The following is a 27185-nucleotide window of genomic DNA, read 5'->3' on the forward strand; positions in this document are numbered from 1 at the left end:
TTGGAACTGTTTCACAACTGACTCTACATAGATGACTTCCATATGATGAACGAACGGATCACCAGCAGCGTGTGGCTCTATTTCACATATTTACCCAGGGAATAACACAATATTCAAATTATTTCAATTAGTCATTTGCGTTCTTTAAAAAAAATAGAAGTTTCTAAAAATCACTGAAATTTTAAGACTTCGTCAAGATAAAACCAGAATCAAAATATTCGAACGCATACAGGTTTATATTTGAAGAGTAAATAATGTTATGTTATTTAAATTTTATTATTCATCCAATTTGCTTGATAAACTCTGCAATGAATCTATACGGTGTTATAGTGTTTTATGTAATTAAAAGCATTTCTTTGGACATCCTATATTGGGGTTCTCTAGCTTTTTAAGACTGATGTCGAGCCAGCTAGTTCATTAGCTGGATTAGAGACTGGTCAATAGGAATTGTTCAGCATCTAGGACTAGGTAAAATAACGTTAATTATCCTTGAGTGTCTAATCCTGTGTATTAGTTTAGGAACATTTTATCGGCAATGTCTTTTTTTACATAGTATAAAATATCGGTTTCTCTAAGGTTGAAGTGAGTGAAGTACTTGGTAGCATGGATTTTTCTCGACCGAACTATATCTCTGAATATCAGCTATAACAATCAACAAATGCTTCGAAAGAGTGATCAAATATCCTCGAAGTCACACAACCGATTACAGTTACACAGTTCTAGAGTGAGCTAGTTTAAAATAGTGGGTAAATGCTCTATTTATTTTTAAAACGACGTAAGATCAGAGATCAGCCGGTATGTGACTTTTTACAAAATGAAATGTAACAAAGCGAAAAATCGTCTTACTATATTTCCGTTACAGTAATTGTGTGAATTTTATTTGTATTTTTTAATTATTGTGACGAATCTTGGGACATTCACTTATTTACCTGTGAGAAAATAAACGCATTTTGTTTCTTAAGATGTTGTTAGATGAACTGTCAGGAGTCACCTGATTACTTATGCTTCCAGTAACTTATGTTAATAATAATAATACTTGATTTGCGTCCCTCTCTTTATTTATCAACTGACTGACAGGACTTCAAAGGAATGAGATCAACTAACGCAACCTTAATTACACTATTGCGTTTGTCCAGTTTGACGATATAGACTCAGGAAGTCACTCAATAAAGAGACGTTTTATATTAGAAAACGATGCTCGAGAGCAGGTCCATTTATATGATGCATCATAAACTCATGGTTAGTTTGAATATACTGTCTTTAAATTAGTGAAAATGATTTGACGACCAAGATTTTGATGTCAGTTAAGTCTTATAGATGTATATAAATTAAAATTGTAGTTAAGGCAATCAGATTCAGATTTGTGTGCTGAGAACAGAAGGCCTACGTCCTGTGTTAGTTGTTTCCTAGCAAGCTTCTGAGAATGTCTAATCTTCTCTTGAATGAGTCGATTGAAAGGGCGGACACCACTTCTTCGAGTAACAGGTTTCAAGAATTGATTACTTGTTGTGAAAACTTGTATGACTCGGATATTCTGTTCCTTTTTGGCTGTTGTACTCGCCTGCTATGGTCTTTGAGCTTTTATGATCTGGTAAGAAGAGAGAGGATATATCAAGTCCGAAACTATTTGTTATTATTCCATACATCAAAATTAGATCACTTTTTAGTCTGAGGTAGGACATATTAAAGAGATCTATCTTCTTAAGCCGTTTTGTGTGGCAAACCATGGAGTACTGGATTTACATGGGTAGCTGCCCTCTTTGCTTCTTAAAAGATATCCTAGTAATCTTATAGACAGAAGCTTACAGCTTAAATGCAGTTTTCGTGTTTGAATCTAACTTGGGTTGTGTATACTGTTGTAAATATGTTACTATCGAACTTGGTAAATGTCCATAAGTAACTTCTCTGAACAATCTAATCACTATCGCAGCTGTTGTCCTTACAGAAACCCTCATATGCCATCTCATTTAATTTCGAAGAGACCAAGCGAATATTCTACAACTAAACTATTCCATGCATATGAACTGGGCAGTTTTAATACCATACATGTATAACCTTAAGGTTGATTAAGCTTCGTGTTTCTGTTAAACAGAGAAAGAATATTTATAAGTGATTATTGTTTGGCTTTTGTAAGGTTTACTTATACTTTTTATAGAAACAGGTGTAATGCTACATCCAAAAAGATCACTTTTAATCTAGAGTGACTGCAACTTTGAATGCGATGAATTCTGTAAATGTAGTTTGAAAAAACGAATGAATGGAATTATTCCATTGATTCCGCTAGCTATGATTTTAGGGATTTCGAATGTTAATTAATAGTACTTACAACTATATAATTATGTGGTCATAACAACTACTTATAATACATCATGGGTCAAATATATGTTCTCATAAATTTAGGCCATTAAAACATTCTAATTTAGGGATCACAACAGAGGTCATAAGTTTAAGGCTTTTAGGAGAAACAGACGCATATGATGAAGTATATGAAATTGAAATGGATGGAGATTTTACTGATTGTATTTTTCCAATCTAGATTCTTTTCTTTCAAAAGACGAGATGCTTTTGAAAAGTGCTTATGATTGAGAAAGCAGAAAAAGTAAGGGTGATAAGTGTGGTGATAGAGAATCGGCACACATCGTCGAACAACTTTGGAGCGAGTCACGGAACCAAGGTGACGAATAATCGAAAGTGTTAACTTTCATATTTAAGGTCACAAAAAAAGAAATAAAACAGCATCCATAGTATTCAAAGGTTTTCTTTTTCAGTAGTTTGAAACGCCTGATCAATCATTTAATTGAGGAGTGGATTTCAAATCTCTGGCGGCACATTTGGTTTGACGGCAAACGCGCTACCGATGAGGAGGGCCAAAAGAGGAGGCCCGGGCGGACGAAGTCACCCTTGGTTAAACCTCTGCAAAAACAACTCAGAATTAAGAAAGCTGCTACCAGTCTACTTTTCAAACATTGCACACAACCATACTTTGGTGTCTTCGGAATGTAGTGAAAAAAGTGAAAGTGACACGAAATTAAATACAGTGGGCAGTTCATCTCAAAATCAACAAGTACACTTGTCTCTTACTATTTATGATTTTCTAGGGCGCTCTAAAGGAGATTGGTAATAACTCAACTGCCGAGAAGATAAGGAAGAGTAGCTTTACTCAACATAGTTCACTCTTTCACATAGACGAGGATGCTACAACCAAATTACACCAGCTTATAAATTTTTCCTTGATATCTAAGTCTTTGAATCTTAGTCCTATACACTGGAAATCTGTTCCTCAACTTTATGGTATTAAGAACAAACACAATTCCGCTATTTGTGGTGTTGTAATAAAAAGGAAGAGGAATAAGAAAACTCGAGCTACTGTTTCTGAACGTACATCATTGTAAGTTGATCTTGTTTATCATGCATCAATTCCAAGTCCTATGGTTTATTTATACTATGTGAATCCCCTCTCTAAACATATGGTCATCTCGAATTTTCGTTGTCAAAAGTCACCAAAAAACACCAAGCTGTATCGGAACCAATTAATGAAATCTTATTCCTTAATTTGTTGTTTACTACATGTTCTGCACATTCTTAAAGGCCGTCTGTTTAACAGTTTTGCTGTCTTGAGTACAGATGTGCCACAACTAGTGTATGTGTGGTAAAAACTTGGAGCTGTTAATGTTGATTTCAAAACTGTAGGGTTTCGAGATTGTAAATGACTGTGGCCAGACCCGGCTTAAATTTGATTTACGTGGTACGGTCATCAAATCATAGTCTGCATAGGACCTGACAAACGTCCTAAGCAAAGTTCAACCTAACCTTCAGATAGAAGCATGGGTAGGACTAGTATGATGTAGCTTATCATGTCACACTCAGAGTGGTTATAACACTAGCATCAGTTTCGAGAAGTTTTGTCAAAAGTTCCAGTTTTGTTTGGTATCAGGTTAGTTATGACTTCACTCCGTTATACTATTAGTTAAATCCCAATGTCCCATCCAACCACAAGTTGGATAGGATTTAAACAAAATTTCACCAAAGACTATCTGTATACCTTCTCTCTTTACCGTCTAACCTAGTTGGAAACAATTCAACCTCACGTTAGTGAAACCTTAGATGTTTTGGCTGAACCTTTAGATTTCTTACAACAATGTCACAGAATGTTGGCTGGGCAAACAACTCTCATTTTATGTTTGATTTTATTTTTGAAATGATTCTGATTTCAGGGATAAATGTAAAGAGAGAAAGAAACCTATCAAGTCGGATGAAGCTATCGTACCGCCCAAGTTAATTGAAACGCATACTAACACCTCTAAACAGTCTACTGCAGTCAAGAATATCGGTAAGTTCTCACTGTCAGCTTAAAGATGACTCATTCAGTCCTTTCCATAGTTATTTGGGAGGGGGGCTCCAAACTTTTATTTTTCCATGAAAGTGATTTTGTTAGTGGTCTTATGTCAGTTGTTCATGTTGTTTGTAGTGTAGTTGTTAGATTTCGCCCAAATGACTGGCGTCCATCTACACACTGAACGTTAGGTAGTGTTAAAATATCTCCAGATTATCATCAACTTGTGGAACTCATTCTTGATTGCAGCCGGATTGTACTCTTTCGTAGTATGGACAGAAATAAACAGACCATCACCTTTACCAGTTTCTTCTTGCTTTAACCTTTCTAGTCTAGAAACATAACTGCTAATAGAAATATAGCGGATTATTTTAGTTTAGTGTTTATAGGCCAGTTCATTAGTTTTTTTTCAGATTGCTAGAGATAAAAACAGGTGGTTTTAAAATAAGACCAAGCTAAAATCCTCAATCTAAAATTCTGACCCACTAGACAGTAAAGCAAAGTCAAAGAAGACATTCATACGGTAGCAGGTGAAAAAATTAAGCTCTGACGTCATGCTCCTATGTTACTAAGCCTCTTTTAGTATACTTGGTAAATTCATATGGTCTAATTTTCCCTTCCATCTATACATATATAATGCATAACAAGGAGGTTTTTAGTGAGATAAATGAACATTTTTTGGTTATATAACTCAGACTTATAGGCTTTTCCCAGCCTTCTTCATTACCTTTATGAACCAAGGTATTTTGGTGCTGAGCTGACACTAAGTAACAAGATCATTAACTGTTCACAGTTCAGATAAGTCAAATGCTTATCCATGTACAAATCTTAAACATTTTACTATGTTTCATATATTTCACTGTCGTACATATATCCTTTATTTAATACTTTCGCATCTCATTCGTTCTTTGTACTTCACGACACCTTGAACTGATGTCCTTTTATGTAAGGATTTGTTTTGTCGTCTGATAGTTTGTGTTTTAGAAAAAAAGCGAAACAGTAACTTCTGTTGAATAAGAAGCCAAGTTATCCAGAGAATAATAATTTTGATGACATAAATGGGATGCTTTTTGTAATTTGTACTTTTGTACCTAAGTTTCTGTACTCATGAATTTCATTTATCATATCATCATATTTGGAAACTTTCCTGACATCATAGGTAGCAGGATGACAAAAGCCCGATAAAAGTATCATTTCCTTGAGCTTATAACAAAGCTGGATTATCTGAAAGTTGTGTGTGTAAGTTAAAATTCCAGTTTTATAAATCCTATTTGGGTTGTTATGTCTTTTCTAAAATCCCAACAAATATTTTTTATGTTACAGAATCGAAAAATCCAAACCGTCAGTTACCGACTGTAGTTGAAGGTAATGTGTCTGAGGAACTGACATTCTCTTCAGTTGGGAAACGCCAACGACGTCTAACAGCCAGAGCCGCTGAGGCGATAGCACAAGCGAATCTGCGGAAGTCTCGTAAATCTTTATCAGGAAGTTTATGCAGTAAAAGCAAAGTCCTTTCGGATGATGATAAACCAGGACCAGAGAACGAAAACAAAATTGTGGATGGGTTAAAGGCTACTGCTGAGGAGACAGCGACTACCATCATCACTCCTAATAAACGATTTAGTCCTCCTGCCATAAGTCCATGCGCTAAGGCTACATTATCTCCTAAAAATGGAAAAGTCGACCTCGGAACAGGAGATGACAAATCTTTGACTGTGATCAGCGAAAATGTATCCCCTCGTATACCTACAGTGATAGGGGAGTGTAATTTCGAACCAGAAAGCTCATGTAATGAAACCCTAATTGTAGCTGATTCATTGCCGCACATAGAAAAAGTTGTGTCACCAAACATTGTACAAAATGAGAGTTTTAGTGAAATCACAACAACTGAAGCTTCTACAGAGGATCAACTTCACGTTTTGGTGACGAGTCCAACTTGCAGCAACGAACCTTTACCTGATGTCCACGATTCGGAAAGCCGAAATGAATGTTTAGGTGTTCTTGATGACTTGATTAAGAAAACTTTGACAGTTCTGGAAAGTAATCCAGTTAAGCAGCAGGAGATATATGAGGTCAACGACCCCTACATTCAGTCCTTTCCTGATACCGTAGTGACACAAGAAAACAGGGATCTCACTATGTCGAATGAAGCAATCAACAAAACAACACCTGAAGCTGAAATACCAGTTCAAAATGATCTTACTACTAATATTCAGCTGAAGTTACCTAAAGAAAAAGATGCAGGGGTTTTAATTGAAACGAACGAAAACTCTGAAGTTAAAGAAATCAAGCACACTGATAAAGCCTCAGATATTAATAATCAAGAGCAAACTGAAATAAATGATGAGTCTGACAAAAATATGGAATCAAATTCATTTGACGATTCTGCAAGTACACCACCAATGAAATCTGATGTACAGGTCCCCACTGTGACCAAACTTACCAAATCTAGAGCTCATAAACGTACTCCATCTCCAACAGATGTACCTATTATTCGGAGTAAACGTCGTCTAAAAGTCAATGTAAGTTAACATTGTGACAAAATTTTATAATTCTGTTCAAGACGTATGTTTAATTATTGGCTTTCAAGTTTATCCTTTAGTATATTTTTATGGCTTTGCACACATTCCAGCATCCTGGAAATTCTTTACTGATTCCATTCAGATATTTCTTGTTCAAATTTATAGTTATATAGCATCAGAAATAACTCGGTGATCATGTATAGATCTTTGTGCTAAACTATCCTTCATATAAAGCTAAAAATTACTTAGATGAACACATCAATTTTGCTCATTTATTTAAACACGTACATGTTGTTACACACGGGATCCAAAGCATATATGTGCAACACAATAAAAAAATGCGATTATGACAAAATAAGGAGAGGAATTTGAGTATAATAAATAAGAAGACACACTAAAAAATTATTGGGGAGATTGATTATGAATATAGTGATCTTGAGTACTGTTAGAGGTGTGAGGGTGGTTATCACTTCCCGGTTGCCCACATCGTGGAAGAGTTCTTCTAGAGGCACCTGAAAAGGAAATTAGGTTAGAGGTGGTCTTAGTGACCTGACAGCGTAACTGCAGTGCCCAAGTAACAACTGGTTGAGGCCGGTCACACACATTTCTTTGAGTAGTTTTCGTGTTAGCTCCGTACTTGTTGTAACCTTACAGTCGGAGACCGATATCCGTGGGATAACGTGAGGTGTTCATTTTCAGGGTCGACCCTTTCTAACCCCACCCCTCCTTGTGGGAAGGCAGTATCACTGTTATGCTGGCTGTCTGAAGGAAACACCTTACTGACGTCACATTTCTTTAAAGTCATCAGTATGACTTCACTGTAGGACCTTGGGTTTACTGCCTCTAGTCTTACCGTTCTTCAACCGACCTGTCTGGCATAGTAGGATCTTGAGGAACGATTGTTCCAATCAGTATAGCTCGATTGGTTCATTACGATAGGTAAGCCTGACCACCACGTCAAGGTAGCAGCAACGGTCGGGCAAAAAAATAATGGGAGAAGCATTTAGATTTATAGAAATCCAATGAGGGAGAATTCGCCCAGTTAAATAAGCTCCTCTCACTCATATAAAGGGAGTAAAAATAACGGCAGGACCGGTACTGGCTTTTATTCGGAGCCGCTACTCCCAGGACTCGAGCCATGGAGTCGTGAAGATCCTGCATATATCAGTCTAGCACGACTTTCATGCTAGAGCACCTTGTGATCAATTAACCACCTCTTTGATTTTTCCGACCAGTTCCAGCGTCGGCAAATAATGCACGATGTGAAATTTTTTGAGATCACACTGGTGGAATATAACCAAACCACTGAAGTCGGTCTTTTAAGATGATGACACTACTTAAATTATCATCACTTTGCTCGAACCAATGTCTCGAAACATGTGTACTACTAAGATGGTGTCGCCACAGAATGTTAGCAATCCTTTTGAGACAGATTTGATCAAATACCGCGAGTTGCTTAACATCTTCAACTCGTAGATACAAGGTTTCACAGGCATACAGCAAGATTGCTCTTATCGACTCGTTGTAAACCCTATTTTTACAGTCAGACTAACATCACAAAGGGGTGAAAGATGGCTCAGATTGGCATAAAGCGCTCTGACCTTTACTAAATGTAGATTGATCGCGTCACTCACGCCACGCTACCCAAGTACACGAACTTCTCGACTACTTCTAACTCCTCACTGCAATTTATTTATTATATTATTTATTTGAACACATATATATTGGCACAGGAGTGCGCCAAATATATATGCGCCACACAAAACAATGAGAATTTAAGAAGAAGAAAAAGAAAAAAAGTGGGGAACGTAAAAAAAAACAATAACGAAGAGATTGGTGTATGGTAGTGTAATAATAATAGTAATAGTAGGGGAACAAAAGGGTACAATCAGAAGAAATCTTTCAGTTAAGGAAGATACAACCACGTTTTATGAAGAAAGTAAAAGAACGTTACAGCACGATCGCCACTGGCTTCTATTCTGAGCCATATCTGATAACGTCTCTAGCCACTGTGTTGTACCATCTCTCGGACCCCAACCAGGGAGTTGTGAAGGACCGACAAAAGCCAGCCCTTTGCAGCTTTCTTTCATACCACGACACCATGTCATATACTGATCACCTCTCCGCTTTCTCCAACCAGTCCCAGAGTCGGCAAATAATGCACGACGTGGAATTCTCTGGGACGACATTCGTAGAACATGTCCAAGCCACCGAAGTCGGTGTTTCAAGATGGTGACACTAATTTCATTATCGTCTCTGTGCCCGAACACACGATGCCGAACCTCTGCATTACTAACATGGTGTTGCCACTGGATGTCAGCAATCCTTTGGAGACAGCGATGATCGAACACAGAGAGTCGTCTAACGTCCTCAACTCGGAGAGACCAGGTTTCACAAGCATAGAGCGAAACTGCTCTCACCGACGCGTTGTAGATCCGACCTTTTACAGCCAGACTAACATCACGAAGGCGCCAAAGATGGCCCAGATTGGCATAAGCCGCTCTGGCTTTCACTATACGTGCATTAATCTCATCACTCACGCCACCACCAGCACTTATGCAGCTACCCAGATACACGAACTTCTCGACTACTTCTATCTGCTCACCATCCAGGGTGAGTACAGGATTAGAATCCTACCAGTCTTGTGGAAGTACTTTGCACTTCGAAGGTGCAAAGCACATACCATACCTACGGACACTGATTGCCAACTGATTAAGTGCGCATTGCATGTCTTGGGCATTATCGCACAGTAAGACAATATCATCCGCATACTCAAGGTCGAGAAGTCTTTCTCCAGGCAACAGATCCACACCGCCATTACTTACATCCATCAGAGCTGTTTCCAGAATGTCATTGATGGCAAAGTTGAAGAGGAATGGTGAGATTGGGCAACCCTGCCTAACCCCACTGCCTGAATAGGACAAATGGAGAGGTATTCGTATGCTCCCACTCTGCCTGAGATGTTTGTACATAGGGCTTTCGAGATGTTAATAAACTCCTCAGGCACACCCTTCTTCAATAGACAATCCCAGGGAACAGTGCTGTCCAACGAATCGTAGGAGGCCCTAGTATCAAGAAACACCACGATTGTTGGTCTGTGATAAGTATGGCAGTGTACTAACATTTGGCGAAGGGTGAATATATGATCAGCACATCCTCAGCCGGAACGAAAGCCCGCCTGCTTCATTCGAGTTAATCTTTCTCGGATTTTGAATAATCTACGAAGTATAACGGAAGCCAATAATTTAGGTGCAATCGTAAGTAGAATTAAATCCTGATAGTTGATGCACACATGACTTAAACATTTTTTTAAAATAGGAGAGATTATCGTTTCATTCCGCGATGTTGGAACTCTTTGATTCCCAAGCGTCTGCAAACAGCTCGGTTAGTTCCATGATCAGAAGGTCGCCACCGTCCTTAAAAAGGGTCTGAGATAAGTCGTTTGGACCTAGTGATTTGTGGAGCTTTTGGGGTTGAAGTTCCTCGCCGACTTTCTCCTCGTTGGGTGGATCATTTTTCATCGGTCTACGAACTAATTCTTTCTTCCTGTACTATATCCTCATATGCAATCTTTCTTTTACATATTACTACCTCTGAATTAACTACTTTTGTGAATCCGGTGTTCATCTTGTTGTGTTAATGAGGTATGACAACTTGGACCGATGCATATATGTGCCTGGTCCTACGTTGTAGCTGACTGACTGGTCGTGTAGGAAAGGACAGTTAGATCGATGTTGCTGGTGCACTAGACCAGTTGGACTGTTCATTGGAGAAGCGTCCATCGCCCAATACACCGATAGATTTTATTTTTGGTATCTCATCAACTTCACAAACTTTCTCACTCACATCAGACTTCTTGCTGCCAGCGGCTCAAGTAGGTTGAAGGAGCTTCCGTCAGTTATCAGATCCAGTGGCATGGAACTTGATCATATCAATGATTATCGTCATTCAAGTAATCGTTAAATTGACTGGTTTTTGTTCTGTTAGGCATTAATTTTTTTCATTTATGTTTCTTAATACCCATTTAATGCTAAAATGTATACTTTTTTTCGAATAGCATCGTTTTCTGGACGATTATGATGGCTACTTAGGCTTCATAAGCGGTGGACGTCGAAGTCGAGCTTCCTCCGAGGTAAGTAATGGTTCTGAAGGGAGTAATAGTCGCAATATGGAACATTCCACGCGACATACACATCCAACATCATGGCATGATAAGAAAAGTTCGAATGATAAAGTGAAGAAAGTCAGTCATAGAAATTTAACTGAAACTTCAACCAAATCATCATCTAAAGGATACAAATCAAATGATAATATGAATAATAAACACGAAGACAAAGGTGGAAACCGACCAGTTACAGGACTCAGACCACGTGTAAAACAAGTCAGCAGACCATCTATTAGTCGTGGTAAGTTTTTTGTTGCAAAATATTCAGTGGGAGATCCTTCATTTTCTTTATAGTTATCGAATAAGAATAAAAATGTATTTCAGAATTTACACATGTGTTCGCATATGAGACTATAAACCACATCTATTAGTTGATATTTAAGTACTAAAATCAGTAAACCACATTCCTACAAATCGTTTTATATGAACCTTAGTTAACTTCATGTGATAAGTACCACCTGGATTTTCTGTGTTTGACTACAAGTGTACTTCAGGTGACAGTAGAAGCCATCTAGAACCCATTCAGTTAACTCACAGTCCGTCTATAGGAATGGTATAAACTTAAAGCTATCGAATTATAAGTTACTTTCACAAAAACGACTGGAGTATATGCCTACACTCATCCTTGGCAGGAATCCATTGGAATTACTACATAGGTTTATATAACTGGGTAGTTGTAAGATTATTGTTGTTAGTGTTGAAGATGTGATCAATATTCGTATGCTGAATGTCAGAAAAACTTAAACAAGTCGTTGGAACGTTAGTTTCTCCATAAAAATTGTGTACAGCGATTGGATGCTGACAGTTCTGTTATATCCGTGCGAAACCCGGTTTCTTATAAGTGAGGATGTATCTTACGGTCGGCGGCAACACTATGCATAGTATCGAGGACCAGTAGGTTGTTTTTAGGCATACTGGAAGCCATAGTTCAATAAGTGATGTTGACTTAGAAAACTGTGTATGGTATTCCGAACAAGTTTCATGGATGTCCTATTTAGGTCTTCATTACTGAGCAGTTATTCTGTTTTGCGTTGACTTATGTTGACATAGTGTGGTCTCTTGGTAAAGCTTCTAGAAATCATACAAGTGTAGTTTTGGACATAATCAGAATTGTCGCAAGAAATAAACCAGTAACAAATATACTGCTGTTTTCCATCGTATCATTTGCAAATAGTAATTGTCACAATCCTAATTTTTTAAAATTCCTCACAGTTGATGTTTTCTTGTTTCATAGATAGTTTCATTCTACAGGGTTTACTTTCAGAGATAAAAGCCAACATTTCACACAAGAAATTTCTGCCCGTCCCATAAACTTATTGAGGTCGTTTTGAATTACTGTCAATAACAACCAATAGAGTCGTGTTTGCAGAAAGGTCATTTAGTTAATTATAGATAATGACAGAACAAAAAGTGGTTCAGGAAAGCAACTAAATTATTTTCGTCTGATTTACCTTTCTTTGAAAGTGAATATTTAAAACGAGATGAGAATTTAAATATGATGCTTTTTAGATGACAGTTTTTGCAAATATTGATCCGTAATACTTTAGACTGCTTTCACATAACATTTTTCGCCATCGTGTAAATTGTGATAGTGGCTCAAATCATATACCATTCGCTTATTCTACACATTTTTATCGTACGTTTTTTTATCATGTGCTTTATGAAGTAATGCATCAGGCCAGTTCGTATAGATTTCTTTCCTGTTTTTCGTCTTTCATTGCCACATTTCTTCTGCATAGTTATGACCTCATATTGTTATCTTTGATGCTAGTGGTAATTAGTGACTCTATTTCCGCTGTGCAATTGTAGAGGACAGTCGTTATTCATCAACTTTATCGGCTATGGTTCACGCTGCGCGCTTGGCTGCCGTTGGCGCCAAGGTTCCCGGAGGTGTTAGTCCTGTGCATGCTGCTTTAGCTGCTTCTGCTGCTCATTCAAATAGGATGAAAGAAAAGCATTCTGCTTCTAAACAAGACGATGCTCATGTAAGTGGTCACGGAGTTGCTCTACAAAATTCATTTCATCCTAGTAGACTCGGGTCTACTAGTCAACATTCGACCCATTTACCGAATCGTTGCGGACAATGCCCAGCATGCTTAGGACTTATTCAACCATGTGGACGTTGCAGTGATTGTCGGTTAGTGAAATGTTGATCATTGATTTACTTTGAAAGCATTTTTATCAGCCTTTTATAATTTATTTTGGACTTTCATTTATCTCGCTTTCTTTTTTAGCTATATCGAAACACCCAACTCATTTTAGATCTTATCCGTCACATATAAGCAGTCAGTCAGTCGGTCAGTTACAACGTAGGACCAGGCACATATATCCATCGGTTCAAGTTGCCACACCTCATTAGCACAGCAAGATGGACACCAAATTCATAGATGCAATTAACTCAATGGTTTATTATATAAAGGAAAGATTGCATATAAGGATATAGTACAGGAATAAAGTTAGTTCGTAGAAAGAAAGATATGAAATAATTTTAGTCTCATAGTTTAAGGGCCCGACCGAAGCTGCTACCTTGACGCGGTGGTCGGGCTTGCCTATCGTGACGACCCAACCGAGCTATATTGGCTGGAACATATGTTCCTGTAGGTTCTACCATGCCAGGCAGGTCGATTGGTGAACGGTAAGACTAAAAGCAGCAACTCAAGGTCTGAGGGCGAAGTCGTACTGCTGACTGTAGAGAGGTGTGACAGCAGTAAGGTGTTTCCCTCGGACAACCAGCATCTGCAGCGATGCTGCCTTCCCACAAGGAGGGGTGGGGTTAGAAAAGGTCGACCCTAAAAATGTCACATTTCACCTTACCTCACGGATTCCCGTCTCCGGCGGTAAGGCCCTTTGAAGAACGGAGCTAATACGTCAAAAACCTTCCACAGAAAGGCCGTGCGCGACCGGCCTCAAGCAGTTGTCCCTTGGGCTCTGCGGTCACGCTCCCAGGTCGTTAAGACCAACACTAATCCAATTTCCTTTTCAGGTTCCTCAAGAAATACCCTTCCACGGTGTGGGCAGCCGGGAAGTGACATCAGCCCTCATACCCGTAACAACACACGAGACCAAGTTGGTCACATTCAAATCCTTCCTACACCTCCTAATACCTCTCTTATCTCCATGACCAACCCTCCTCACGTCTCTTTATCACCTCGCACCGCTAGGGCAAACGATTCGAGTACGTGGAACGCTATTCCTGGTCTCCTGAAACCACGCTCTAAACTACACGTAGGAGCTTTCAACGTACGAACACTGTGCCAAATAGGACAGCAGGCTTCCTTAGCTAGGACTTTAGAATCTCGCGCCATCGATGTGTGCTGCGTCTCCGAAACGCGCATACAGGATCCAAGTAGCGTCATTCATCTGACCTCACCATGCCAAAATAAAGAACCGACTCGATTCACACTTCGTGTATCTGGAAGCCCTGATTCTGCTTCCCGTGGCCTCGCCGGCGTAGGTATAGCATTGAGTCCTAGGGCAGAACTAGCTCTCTTAGAGTGGATCCCAGTAGACAGTCGTTTGTGCTCTGTCGGACTGAACGGAACAGTAAGAATCCGGAAAGATAGGGACACTCGTCGTTGCCTCTTCGTCGTCTCTGCCTATTCTCCCACTGACTGCAGCTCAGATGATGTAAAAGATGAGTTTTACAGAAAGCTTTCGGACCTTCTCCGAAAAGCCAAGCGCTCGGATGTAGTAATAGTGGCCGGTGACTTTAATGCTCAAGTAGGTAAACTTAGCGATACGGAAAGACACCCAGGTGGATCTTATGGTGTCGTGGCTCAAAGAACAGATAATGGCGACCGTCTGTTGCAGCTATGCTCAGATAACCGCCTGTTCCTTGCAAATACTAACTTTAAGCATAAGGAAAAACATCTTTTAACATGGCGACCCCTAATTCGTCCCAACGTTGGACCCAAATAGATCACATCGCTATCAGCCACCGATGGAGGGGCCCGATAGAAGACTGTCGCTCATTCTGGAGCACATGCTTAGATTCAGATCATGCTCTAGTGCGAGCGCGTATTTGCTTGCGTCTTACTGGACGTAGGAAAGACGCTGCAAGGAAACCTCTTAGGGGCCTACTTAATGATAGTCAAGCTAAGAGTATATTTCAGGAACAACTAGAAAAACAGTTAGGCAGCCATGTATGTGATGCCCACCCCGATGCAGCATGGAATGATATCCGAAAAGCTGTGGAAACAGCAGTGATATCTGCTAGTAAGGTAAACCAGAAGGTTAGGGAGCAACACTGGATCTCAGCAGCATCTATCGCACTGATAGATGCTCGAAAACTCATTCCATCTGGCTCTGAACATAACGAAGAGCGGAGTCAGCTTAAGCGCAAGCTGACAAGAAGTCTACGCAATGATCGCGAACAGTGGTGGGTAGCGAAAGCAAGAGAGATGGAAAAGGCAGCGGCAATAGGTAATAGCAGACAATTGTTCAGGCTTCTTAAGGAAACCGGAATTAGGAATCCAACTGTTAGCGAAACAATCTCAGAGAAAGATGGACATATTATACATTCTCAATCCAGGAGATTGGATCGATGGGCAGAACACTTTAGGGATCAGTTCAACTGGCCATCAACCACACTTCGGTTTCCCATGATCTCCAGTCAACCTGAATGGCAAGTTAATGTAGGTCCTCCGTCCCTTTACGAAGTTGAAAAAGCCATAGGAAATCTGAAGCGAGGGAGAGCAGCAGGCCCTGACAGGTTTACTCCTGAGATTTTTAAGGATGGTGGTCCAGTATTAGCAATGAGATTAACCGAGGTCTTAGGTAGAATCTGGGAACTGGACGCAATCCCATCTGACTGGTCTCAATCACTGATTGTGCCAGTCTATAAGAAAGGACGAAAGTCCTCTTGTGACAATCACAGAGGAATCAGTTTGACTAATATAGTGTCTAAAATATTAGCTTCAATAATACTTCGACGCCTAATCAAAGCTCGTGAAGAGCAGATTAGAGAAAACCAGGCCGGTTTTCGACCTGGACGTGGTTGTATAGATCAGATATTCACACTACGTCAGGTTCTAGAACATAGACACACATTCAGACGCCCCACAACCGTAGGATTTCTCGACCTTAAGGCGGCATTCGACTCTGTTGATCGTGAGGTTCTATGGCAGTGTTTGTCACTGAAAGGAGTACCAAAGAAGTACATTAACCTTATAAAAGCTCTCTACTCGAACACAACTGGTAGAGTGAGAGCTTCTGGCGAACTGTCATCAGAATTGATTACCTCAAGTGGTGTTCGTCAGGGCTGTCCACTCTCCCCATTCTTGTTCAACTTTGTGGTCGACGTACTTTTAGAGATAACACTCTCCTCATCTAAATTTCCAGGGGTTGAACTTCTACCGGGAGATTCACTTGTTGACTTGGAATATGCAGATGACATAGTTTTATTTGGTGAAGACGCTGGCAAAATGCAGAGTCTTCTGACCACTCTAAGCAACAGTGCAAGCATGTTCGGGATGCGATTCTCTCCCTCGAAATGCAAAATGTTGCTTCAGGATTGGGTTACATCGACACCCGAACTAGTGATAGGGAGTGAAGTAGTTGAGTGTGTCGACCGCTTCACTTATCTTGGAAGTCTCATCAGCCCTTGTGGTTTGGTGTGTGACGAAATCTCAGCACGGATACAGAAGGCTCGACTAGCTTTTGCCAACTTGCGTCATTTATGGCGTAGGCGAGATATCCGTCTATCAACCAAAGGACGTGTTTACTGTGCAGCAGTTCGTTCCGTCCTACTTTATGGCAGTGAAACATGGCCGGTAAGAGTTGAGGATATTCGTAGGTTACTAGTATTCGATCATAGGTGTCTTCGAAACATTGCTCGTATATCCTGGGACCATCGAGTAAGTAACACAGTTGTTAGGAAACGGGTACTAGGTAAGGATGGCAAATCAATCATAGGCGATACTTCCTGAATATTTCTGACTTAAAAATCACGTTTGTGAAGAAGAGCTCTGATAGAAAATCCAAAAGTAATTGTTGAGATCTCTATTTGACTTGGCGGTCTGATTGAACACTTTATAATTGTGGTGATTACTGAATAATTCCGATTTATAGATATAAAAAAGTTCATTTTACTGTGTTTCTGTTAGCTAGATTGTTTTCATCACTTGGTGTAATATTTTACTGTGAAATTGCGATCTTTGCAGATTTTACAAGGTTTATCTCCAGTGTAATCTATATTGTTGTACTTGTAAATAAATGATAAACGGATATCATCTTTACTGGGAAATTTTATTGATGAGCTTTTTCTCTTCTGTACATATCGTTGACACTACTTGTTTGAAGAGTAGTAGTAACGATAGCTTGTCTGATTTCACAGTTTCTATAAACACTTGTGACGTCGGTTTTGTTTTTAATACTTATCTAATTATGAAACTTTCTGTTTTACTTGTTTTGTTTTTCAGCTTAGTTGACAGTAATGATCCACGAGGTAGACCTTGCAAGTAAATCTTGTTTTATATATCATGTCTCTAATTGTATTCTATTTTCTATTGGATGTTTGTGACCTGTGTACTGTAATTTAAGTTGGATATTTGATGCTTTGTGAATACTATCCATTGAGCTACGTTCTAATGTTCCTGTCGTTTGTCGGTTTTAATTTGGAAGTGTACAGAGTGATAATAAACCTTGTACTCATTGGGGGTTTCATGTTATATTTCACGTAAGAAAGTCAAGGTACTATTAAACAACACAACTAAATGATTACTTCATCATATATTTAGTATCCGTGTTTGCTCCTAAACTGAAGTAGTACGAACCTTTCACTTTTGTAATTTAAATGTTACTAACTATACTTTTACTTTTACAGGGAACTTATATGTCTCAGACGTCGTGTTGCGGCTGCCACTGCTGATCAGAATACGAAAACAGGTCCAAGGGTAAGATTGTCCTTCCCTATTTCTAATCATATGAATTGTTGTTACTTTGTATTCACTTATCGGGTTTCTATGTTGCTAACCTGTTCTTTATTGTTGAACATCGAATGGGGCTAGTTAACCGGGTTTGCCTAAATATTTCTGAGTTAAGGATTTTGGCTGTTCTTTATTTGTTCTCAAGATCATTTTAATTTCAATCCCATAGTTTACATCACATAGTGATTTTAGTTAAACAATGATTTGAAATCAAGTAGAACTAATCACCTGTTTTGTCAAAGTATGAGGCTCTTCAGTGCATAACCAAGACCCCGCTGGGGATCGAACTCAGAATCTTCATGTCTCGCAGTGAGCACCTAACCTTTAGATTTAAGACCAAGCATTCAATGGTCTGTGTCTGATTTCGTAAATTTCTCTCATTGTGCATACTACTAACTTTCATTTTTCAGGGAGTTAATCATTGTAAGTTCATTTTCAATTGTTTGCTGGTAACGTGGTTGCTATGTTTGAAGCGATTACGAGGTCACCTAGTCTGCTAACGGAACAAAGACTTGTGACCAAAAATCAATGAGCTAGCTATTCTGATGCGTCCCAGCCCCTCTAACTAGAGAGAAAAGTCCAAGTTCGAACGGGGAAATACATTCCTCAAACAGCCAGAAGCACGAGCGACAAGAACAGGCATAAATCAAACGTATACAGCATATAACTGTCCTTGGGAAGCGTTACAAAATAGCATACTAAAAGATATAACGAGCCAATAGCGTTTAAGATTCTTCCAAGTGGGAAATACGACATGAAGGATAAAAAAGCGCTTTTGGCGCGAAAACAAAGAAATTCAAACTTTCAAAATAAAATTACAAAATAAGTCATTTACCAAGTGAGTTCTAGAGATCTAACATCCTCAACAATGGTGAAAAGATTTTCAGCTCAGACTGATAATTTCGATGGAGTTGGGTGGCATAATCGTAAAGTTTTCATTGTCCTTCTGGACAAAATCATCGGCACAAACTTCAGATAAAAGTGAGGTATTTGGATTTCTCCGTATATGGCTGTTAACTTGTTCCATTGATCTCGAACTTGACTGCTTGGTATCGATCTTTCATTGCAAATTTATTTTTATTGTCTTCCCTTCTAACCTGATTTTCTTGGTAATATCCAGATAAACTGTTACTATTGTGACTCATTGGTTTGGGATTCGATTTCACCCAACAGTTCACGGATTCAAACATCTCTTCGTGTAATGTAGTTTTGGACATTCAAATTTTACTACCAGTTTTCATGCAATACCGTAATACTTAAACCTGTACTGGGTATCTGAGATAAATAAACTTACAGTATTTTCATCATTCTGTACAATCTTCCTACAATACTTTGTATTAATCTGTAATCAGTTTTTAATGCGAAAGTTGTGGTTCTGTGGATGTGTCAATGATAATATAGATGCAATATTCCTTGTCTGGTGTTTACTGGTAAATGTGATCGTAAGTCTCTCAAGAGAATTGCTTGTGTGTTGGATTCACCCAGGATGTGATTTCGCTGTCTGTTGTAAATAATAGTGGTAAATCTGTTGGTGAAATTGTGGTAGTCAGGATATGTGTAACGCTTGCCCAACTATTGATGCTCTATGTGACGATACTGGGGTTAATTTGAGTACATAATAATACTAGTTGATTCTATGTGACACTCCTTGTGATCCACATCTATATTTCAAATAATAAGTTGTATAAAAACGATAACTTTTTATATGTACAGAATTTTAGTGTGTCCCAAATTTCTATAAAGCTATTGAGGCACCTACAAAATTATTATTGTCATGAAAATGTATTTTTTTAAAGGATATATTTACCGAAAATATAGCCTACTCTTTTTGATAAGAGGTGTTTTTCTTCTATACTTGTTTGTCCTAAGCGACTTACTATACGATAATGCAATGAGAAGACATGAACTTATTTTACACTTTTTTTGTCTCTAGGTTAAATTTCCATCAAATTATCCTTCACCTGGTTCAACTTCAAACTTACCTATAAGTGGATATAAAGGTGCTTTATCAATGAATACTGCTAATCATACAAATAATCGATCTAACCTTAATAAATCTGAAGATGAACCAGATGAATCAGTTAGTTTGTTGCAAACTGTACCTGGATTAGCGCAACAGCTTGAATTAGATACATGGTTACCATCTAGTTATTCTCGGAAAACAAATGCCAATGGAATAAATCATTCATATCGTCGTAAGCATAAAAATCCTGTAAACAATTTAAATGTCGGTCCTGAACTTCAAGTAACACCTGTTCGTGGTGGAGATTTAGGAATGCATTTCAATTCGATTATTGAAGAAAATGATGAAAATGAAGATTTAGATCGTGTCCGTCCAGTTGAAGGGGTAAGGTTGTTTTCATGTATGTAAAGTGATAATTCATGATTTTTACATTCGAACCATCATAGCTAATTTAGAGTTTGTCTGCTACGTCAATCCGTTACAATTAATCACTGTCTTCAGGGACTTAGCTGCTCATACTAGATTGATTTGTCTTCTTTGTTTGTGTTAATTGCCAGTAAGGAGATACACATCTACATTTATGTGGACTAGCGTTTAAGTTTTCTGTATTGTGTATTATATTTAGTAATATATCATCATAAAGTTTTTGTGAGTACTCAGATAAAATTTACTGTTATAGCTTCGTATAACTCCGTTTTGGCTTCTACAGGAATCAGTTTGATGGTGATATAAATTATCCTCAGAATGCTGATAGAACTTATTGGTGATTTTTATGACTTGGTTATAATCGGATTCCATTTTTTCGTATCGGTAGATGGTAACACCTAGATTAAAATTTTTATAGCTTACTACCGCAAATAGGTTGTTCCTTTATCATGCCACGGTTTTGGTCATAATACGCCGAATCTATGACTGAATATATCGACTTGGATTTCGGTTTATATAGTCGTTGACTTTGATCATTTTATCAGAGTGGTATCTGTTTAGTCGGCTTCCGGAGAACTTCAACGGAGCCTCCAGAGGCCCAAAAGGAGCCGAAGGGACCTAGCCAATCAGAGTATGATGGGATGTCCTGGAATTCCAACGTGGCGTGCTACTATTGGTCGGTAGCATAATATGTCGTTAACGGATTGGCTGAAATATGATGTTGATTTAACAGACGCCAACATCTATAAATACCTATGATTTTCTGTACAAAAATGAACCTTGGGGTAAAGTATTTTCTCTCATACTTGTGTCTTCTCTCTGGTGTTCAAGTCGCTGTGTAGTTCTAGACTGCGGGTTACCGGAATAGCTTAGGTAATCGTATATAGCGTTTCATCGACAAGACGTATCAGTATCACGTATACAACATAATCCAAGGACCTATATGTGGTTATCAACTTTTGCGGTTAAGTTGTGGTTAGTTTTTCAAGAAACCCGTGTTCAATGTTTGAAATGTCTTATCATCCTTCTGGATCTCTCTAGTTCCCTTGACATCTATATAATATATACTTCAGCCCACTCGTTAATGGTTAATCATGTATTTTTAAATGTCATTTTGATGATTAGTTGGTGTATCTCATGTTTCGGATAGTACTTATTAATTTTCTTGTTTAAATCCACAGCGTCTAAGTCAAGCGGTTTGTAACTGAACAATCCTTTCCATTATTGAATAAAAACATCTCTTATTTTACACATATCAGTTTATATACTTAAATAATAAGATAGAAGGTTCTATATTTGTACTATCACCCAACCAATGTTGTCGTATGCTATTATTTATCTTAAAAAAGTTTCAGAAAGTTAAGAGGATTAATTTTCATTTATTTACTTATTCCCGTTATAGGAAGTAATTGATAGTGACTTAGCAACACAAGGAGGTTACGCAATTGTAACAACATTGGCAGCTGCTCCACCTAAAGAAATCTGTTACGCATGTGGTAGTGGTGGAGGTCAGGTCAGTTAAAGAAAACTCGTCTATTGTGCCTTAATTTGTTAGTTTATATTGTAATCCAGTTTTTTGTAATCGAATATTCTTACAATGTTTTTATTTCTCTACTTATTGTTCAGTTCAGCTTATCGGTCTGCTGATTTCATTAGATGTACATTTCCGTTTTCCTCACTAGCGCGTTCAGAAATTTTAGTTTATTTAAATTCATAAATGGAACCAATTGCATGAAATATCTGTTTATACTCTGTTAGATAACACTGTTCATTACTACTGACTACTCTAAATATTTAGACTCAGTAGGCGAGGATGACCATCCAAGGGTTGGTGTCTTTATCTTTAGAGTCACATTTTACATTCCATTTTCCTACTAACACTGCCTACTTAAATATGCAAAATAACATCGAGTATAAGAATAAGTTAAAAGAAGACAGAGCGGCCAAACTAAGACCTTGAATCAGTAAATTTCATGGACTGATTGTTGAGGTTCATGAAATAATCCTCATATATAGGTCAAGACCTCAGGTGATGATATGGCTCAGATTTATTTAGTCACCGTAACATGAATGTATTCATTACTTATTTTACAATAGATCTTGGATTTTATTATCATTACTTTTTACGCCTCGATTTCAGTCTTTTTTTTCTTCTTGAATTCTGTTGTTTATGTTTAATTTCTTACTGTCCTTGATATTACTACTATTTCAATTTCTTTTTTATTGTCGTTAATTTCCTCTTATTGAGCCAATATGATGCATGATAACTTGACCCGATGTAAATTTGACCCCCAAGACCTTCGTTTATGACTGGTAGACCGATAGGGGATTAGTGGAGTCCCATACCAGGACGAAACGGCCGTCCAGTGCTTCCAGGTCTTCCATGGTGGTCTAGCTTCAATTGACTCATGATTTCAACCAGTGAGATTAGTGGAGCATCTATTTATGCTTTTAGTATTATTTGTTTAAAACAACATCCGTTTTACATGTTTTACTTTTATCACTCGTGCGGATCATACGTTTTCTATGACAACACATATTGTAGGTGATTTATTCATCCAATGATTAAAGTATTTTAGCTACCTAACTTATTACTTCGATGATTTGAAGGTTTTATCTCCATGTCACATGTCATTGTGTCACGTAGCTAATATATACAAAAATCACTAACATCAAGCATTTTGTGTAAAGGATGTAGGGCCTTACTCATAACCGTATGCATATCTTGATTCCACAGTCATCATATTTTATGAATGTGGTTGATACTTGTACACATCTTAAATGTACACACACAATCGTTACCCTTCGATGAATTAAAAAAATCTCCAGTCTATATCGAATTTCTCTGTGTGTGAGTTATCTGACGCTAGGTAAAGAAAAACTTCAGCTATTTCAGTATATTATTTACGGTACTTAAGAATATTCATTCTCTAAATCAAGCTAGACCAACAGTATGACATTTAATCATGTATCGCATTTCAAATACGCAAGTTTATTGTCATCGTTTAACATATTTTAGCTCAACTGATTACAGATCCTTTTTTCCTTTTTTCGGATTGATTAATAACATAGTCTATGATATATTTATTTGTATTCCCTTTTTTAGTTACTGTTTTGTGTATCCTGTGCTGAACCTTTCCATTTCTACTGCGTTGAACGACAATTCAGACCTCGTAGGAAAGAACATTTTGTATGTCGAAATTGCACCACATGTAAAGTCTGTCGTCGTCCAGCTTCAGATCTACGTTGTATACGTTGTTCTACCGGCTATCATCCAGAATGTTTAGCTGATTTTCCACCAGCTAAAACTAGTCAAAGAGGATGTTGGGTAGGGTTAACTATTTTCAGAGAGTCTATTTTTTAAAACATTTTTGATTAAAATATTGAGACATTAGTATTTACTTCATAATATATTTTTATCACCATTGTTATATCATATTTAAATGTATTTTAATTAACCTTTAATGCACAAATGATGTGGTTGCGTTCCATGAAGTTGTTTACAAAACACTATCCTTACAATATGTTAATTGAAAACTGAGAGTCTAACATAAAAAAATGATGACCTAGAATCAGTCTCCTAGCCCGGTTAAACGATAATCTATTAACTAGTCGTTAATGTGTACGAAATAATTTTATTAATTATTACTGAAATCACCTACTCTCAAACATTTCTGTCCGTTAACCAGTAACTCATATATTTATTGCGAAATAGCGTTCCTTATTTGAAGTTTGTTGGTAAGACAAACGTTGACCGCAATTATGTAACCACTGTTATATTTGAATAATAGTTTACGCATGATGAGAAGCACTGAATAATAAACAATTAACGTTTATTTGGGTTTAATTTTTACTTAAATTATTTGGACATTATGACGTAAATGAAGTTCATAAATAGAAGAATTCTTACAGTAGTGTTGTACTTTAAAGACACGATTTACATAACAACAAATTGCCCCAAAATAACTCGGAATATCTGAAATCTCATATTTAAAAGTTTACTTTTGTATTTTCAGAAAAACCAGTAGAAGTACTACATGTCTGCTTTCACTCTCTGCCTCTTCCTTTAGAACTCGAGTTCCGAAGTCTCCTCATGCGTTCTTCCCAGTTTTTCTGTGCTTAATCTTTCCTAGTACTACTGATAATACTACTACTGAGACTTGTATTGAAATAATTTTCAAACTAAGAAATCAGTGTATTATATTACTGCCTCTTTTGATTAGTTAGTTGCTTCAAGTGTAATTATAATTTTGTAATCATTTATTATTGTATGAGACAAGTTTATTGTTACACTTTAAAGTTGTTAATAAATACTAGTAACAAATTATTCGCTAACTGTTTCATTGATAGGAACATTCTGTTATCTTTACAATTTATTCATAGTCTATAAATCGTCTTGTGGATAGTACTGATTCAATTTACAGAAAATCTGGTACAAGTGACCACTAAAAAAAGAATGCTGTATGCAAAATAAAATTTATATGTGGACTGCGATACTGTCCAGAAAACCAAAGGAATACAGATGGTTTTCTTGGTTGGTTGCTCTCCGAGCCTTTGACTTGAAGGTTTAGTTCAAATGGTAGTGGAGCAGCGTCAGGAGCTGCCGTTCCACGGTACCGGGTGACCAAAAATAGGTTTCCTCATGATCTTGGAGGCCATAAAGACCATTGGTTTAAAACCACAGTTTTCCAACTAACCCGTTCTTATTGCCGGACGACTAGTTTTCGTTCTTGCTTTAAAAAAAAAGATACCCATATGAATTTAAGAGTTAGTGAGTGTACAAAATATCACCTATTATTTTTTTATCCTATAAAGATATGAAACTTATTTACACATGTAAATAAATAATATATTTGTAATATCCCACTGAGTAGAAGAATCAGATTTTCTGACGTTTCGTGACTTAGTGTAAGCTACTTCCTCAGAGAATGAATAACCAAATTGAATCAATTTCAATTCGGTTATTTATTCTCTGAAGAAGTGGCTTACACTAAGTCACGAAACGTCAAAAAATCTAATTTTTCTACTCATTGGGATATTACAAATATATTATTTATTTATAACAATCGAGCCAATGCTCAATTTATTCGAAATTATCAAATAAAACCTTGGTAATGATACCTACTTATTTACACATGGTTATTTCCCACATTTTTGTGGTTGTTCTTGTTCATTTAAAAAAAAGGTGTCATAAATTTATCTTTTATTTTCATGGTAACTTAGACTTGTCCTGAATGTTCAGTATGTTTACATTGTGGAGTTAAAGCTTGTAAACCAGCTGAGACTAGTGATGGTACTACACCTATTTCAACGGTTCGTGGAAGTTATACAGCCTGGTCATATGAAACAAATAAATGTGCTGCATGTAGTCAGGCAGAATCTAAAGGCGATGTTTGTCCAGAATGTGATCGAGCTTATTTACCAACCACTAAACAAATGATCCAGTGTGATAGTTGCCAACTTTGGATGCATAGAACATGTACAAAATTAACTGGTATGATGTTTTCTTTAAAGCCTTTCTTTTAATTTTGTTTATAAGCTATTGATTTGATTGTAGTTTCTATTCTCAACTGTGTTTAAATCAGTTTTGTCAGTAGACTTAATCAGTTAGTTTAGGCTAAGATGGTTTAAAATTGTGTCGGAAACTTGGTAGTATCACTAGCCTTCTCATTTCGGGCGTGGAGCACAGCCAAGTATGCTATTCTGTGCATGTTTGATAAGTTAATTATAATAACAAATGTATCAAGGAAGAATGAGTATTGAGTGATGAAAATTTATGGGGTTGATTTGTAGTAAATAAGTTTTAATGCGCACTTGCTAACTGTTTAATTTCATATTTAGCTCAGTAATTGGAACACTTGGTTTAGGTTAAAGTTTCCAACATGATTGGATTTTTTAAAATAAGTAACTCATTCCACAGGTAAAGGTTTACGTACACTGGACTTTGAATCCTATTTTTGTTCTCGTGTAATAAATGGTACTGATACTTAGCTGTTTGAAGCGAAGTAGTTAGAGCGTTCTTTGCTCTTACTCGTAATCTACTACTTGAACCACCACTACTTCTATCTCTTTGTCCGCAACCTACATGTTTTCTGACAGTTATGGTACGCAGTTCTATCTTAGCATACCTGGTTGATAGTGATCATATGATGGATAAAACCAAATAATTTTAGGTGATTTATCGTATATTTTCGTTGTTTCCTTGTGGGTTCGATCCCGTTTCCTACATGTAGCAGGAGCTATAGGGATCCGAGCCGATAATCATATTTTATGTGTTCAGAAGTAATTCATAACACATCTTGTCCCCTCCCGTGGTCAGATATGACTTGGTGAGTGGTTTTAATAATTTTTCCCCTTTCCCTATTTGTTTGTATTCTTTCACCTCTTTCCGTTTATATCCTTCGCTATCTAATTACTTACACACTTCTTATTACGTAAGTTTAACGATTTTTTGTGGTTACTATTCTAAAGTCTATTTATCCAAGTTTGACCTACTTCACTTGTTGAATTATCGACTAAAACTTTTATTATTTTTATCACTACTACTAATACACCTTTCTTCTTACTATCAATTTGTAATTTTTACAGATTATGTGTAGTTACACATTCTATTCCATCATAAATTGCCTTAATTTTATATTTTCTTATGCCTGTATAAATACTCATATATATTAAAGTAAAACCTGATGACGTTCTAATTAAAGACAGTATTGTCCGCTTATATATGTCCTTCTTATTTTGGTTGTGTTGGGGTTCAACTGTGAAACTTTCATTGTTGTTCTGGGCAGCGTCTGCACGTATTTCATGCTGAAGTATGTTGTTTTATTAATCTGAATATCCGAATTCAGCC

General features: G+C 37.4%; 1 protein-coding gene across 1 annotated transcript in view; it reads left to right on the forward strand.

The window, feature by feature from the left end:
- Window positions 1-2857: 2857 nt before the first annotated feature.
- The window catches only part of MS3_00010228 (uncharacterized protein), a gene marked incomplete at both ends in the record, with an annotated part of 50747 nt that continues 26419 nt past the window's right edge, over window positions 2858-27185 (forward strand). The window contains 12 exons of the mRNA XM_051218589.1: window positions 2858-3064; window positions 3099-3388; window positions 4215-4330; window positions 5657-6855; window positions 10913-11261; window positions 12830-13157; window positions 17440-17478; window positions 17844-17913; window positions 19880-20293; window positions 21738-21848; window positions 23442-23663; window positions 25559-25829. Of these exons, the coding sequence (XP_051075255.1) occupies window positions 2858-3064; window positions 3099-3388; window positions 4215-4330; window positions 5657-6855; window positions 10913-11261; window positions 12830-13157; window positions 17440-17478; window positions 17844-17913; window positions 19880-20293; window positions 21738-21848; window positions 23442-23663; window positions 25559-25829 (3616 nt within the window). The remainder of the gene's footprint in view (window positions 3065-3098; window positions 3389-4214; window positions 4331-5656; window positions 6856-10912; window positions 11262-12829; window positions 13158-17439; window positions 17479-17843; window positions 17914-19879; window positions 20294-21737; window positions 21849-23441; window positions 23664-25558; window positions 25830-27185) is intronic.

Source organism: Schistosoma haematobium, chromosome 1, assembly GCF_000699445.3.
Source record: "Schistosoma haematobium chromosome 1, whole genome shotgun sequence".
In the NCBI taxonomy this organism is placed as follows: Eukaryota; Metazoa; Platyhelminthes; class Trematoda; order Strigeidida; family Schistosomatidae; genus Schistosoma; species Schistosoma haematobium.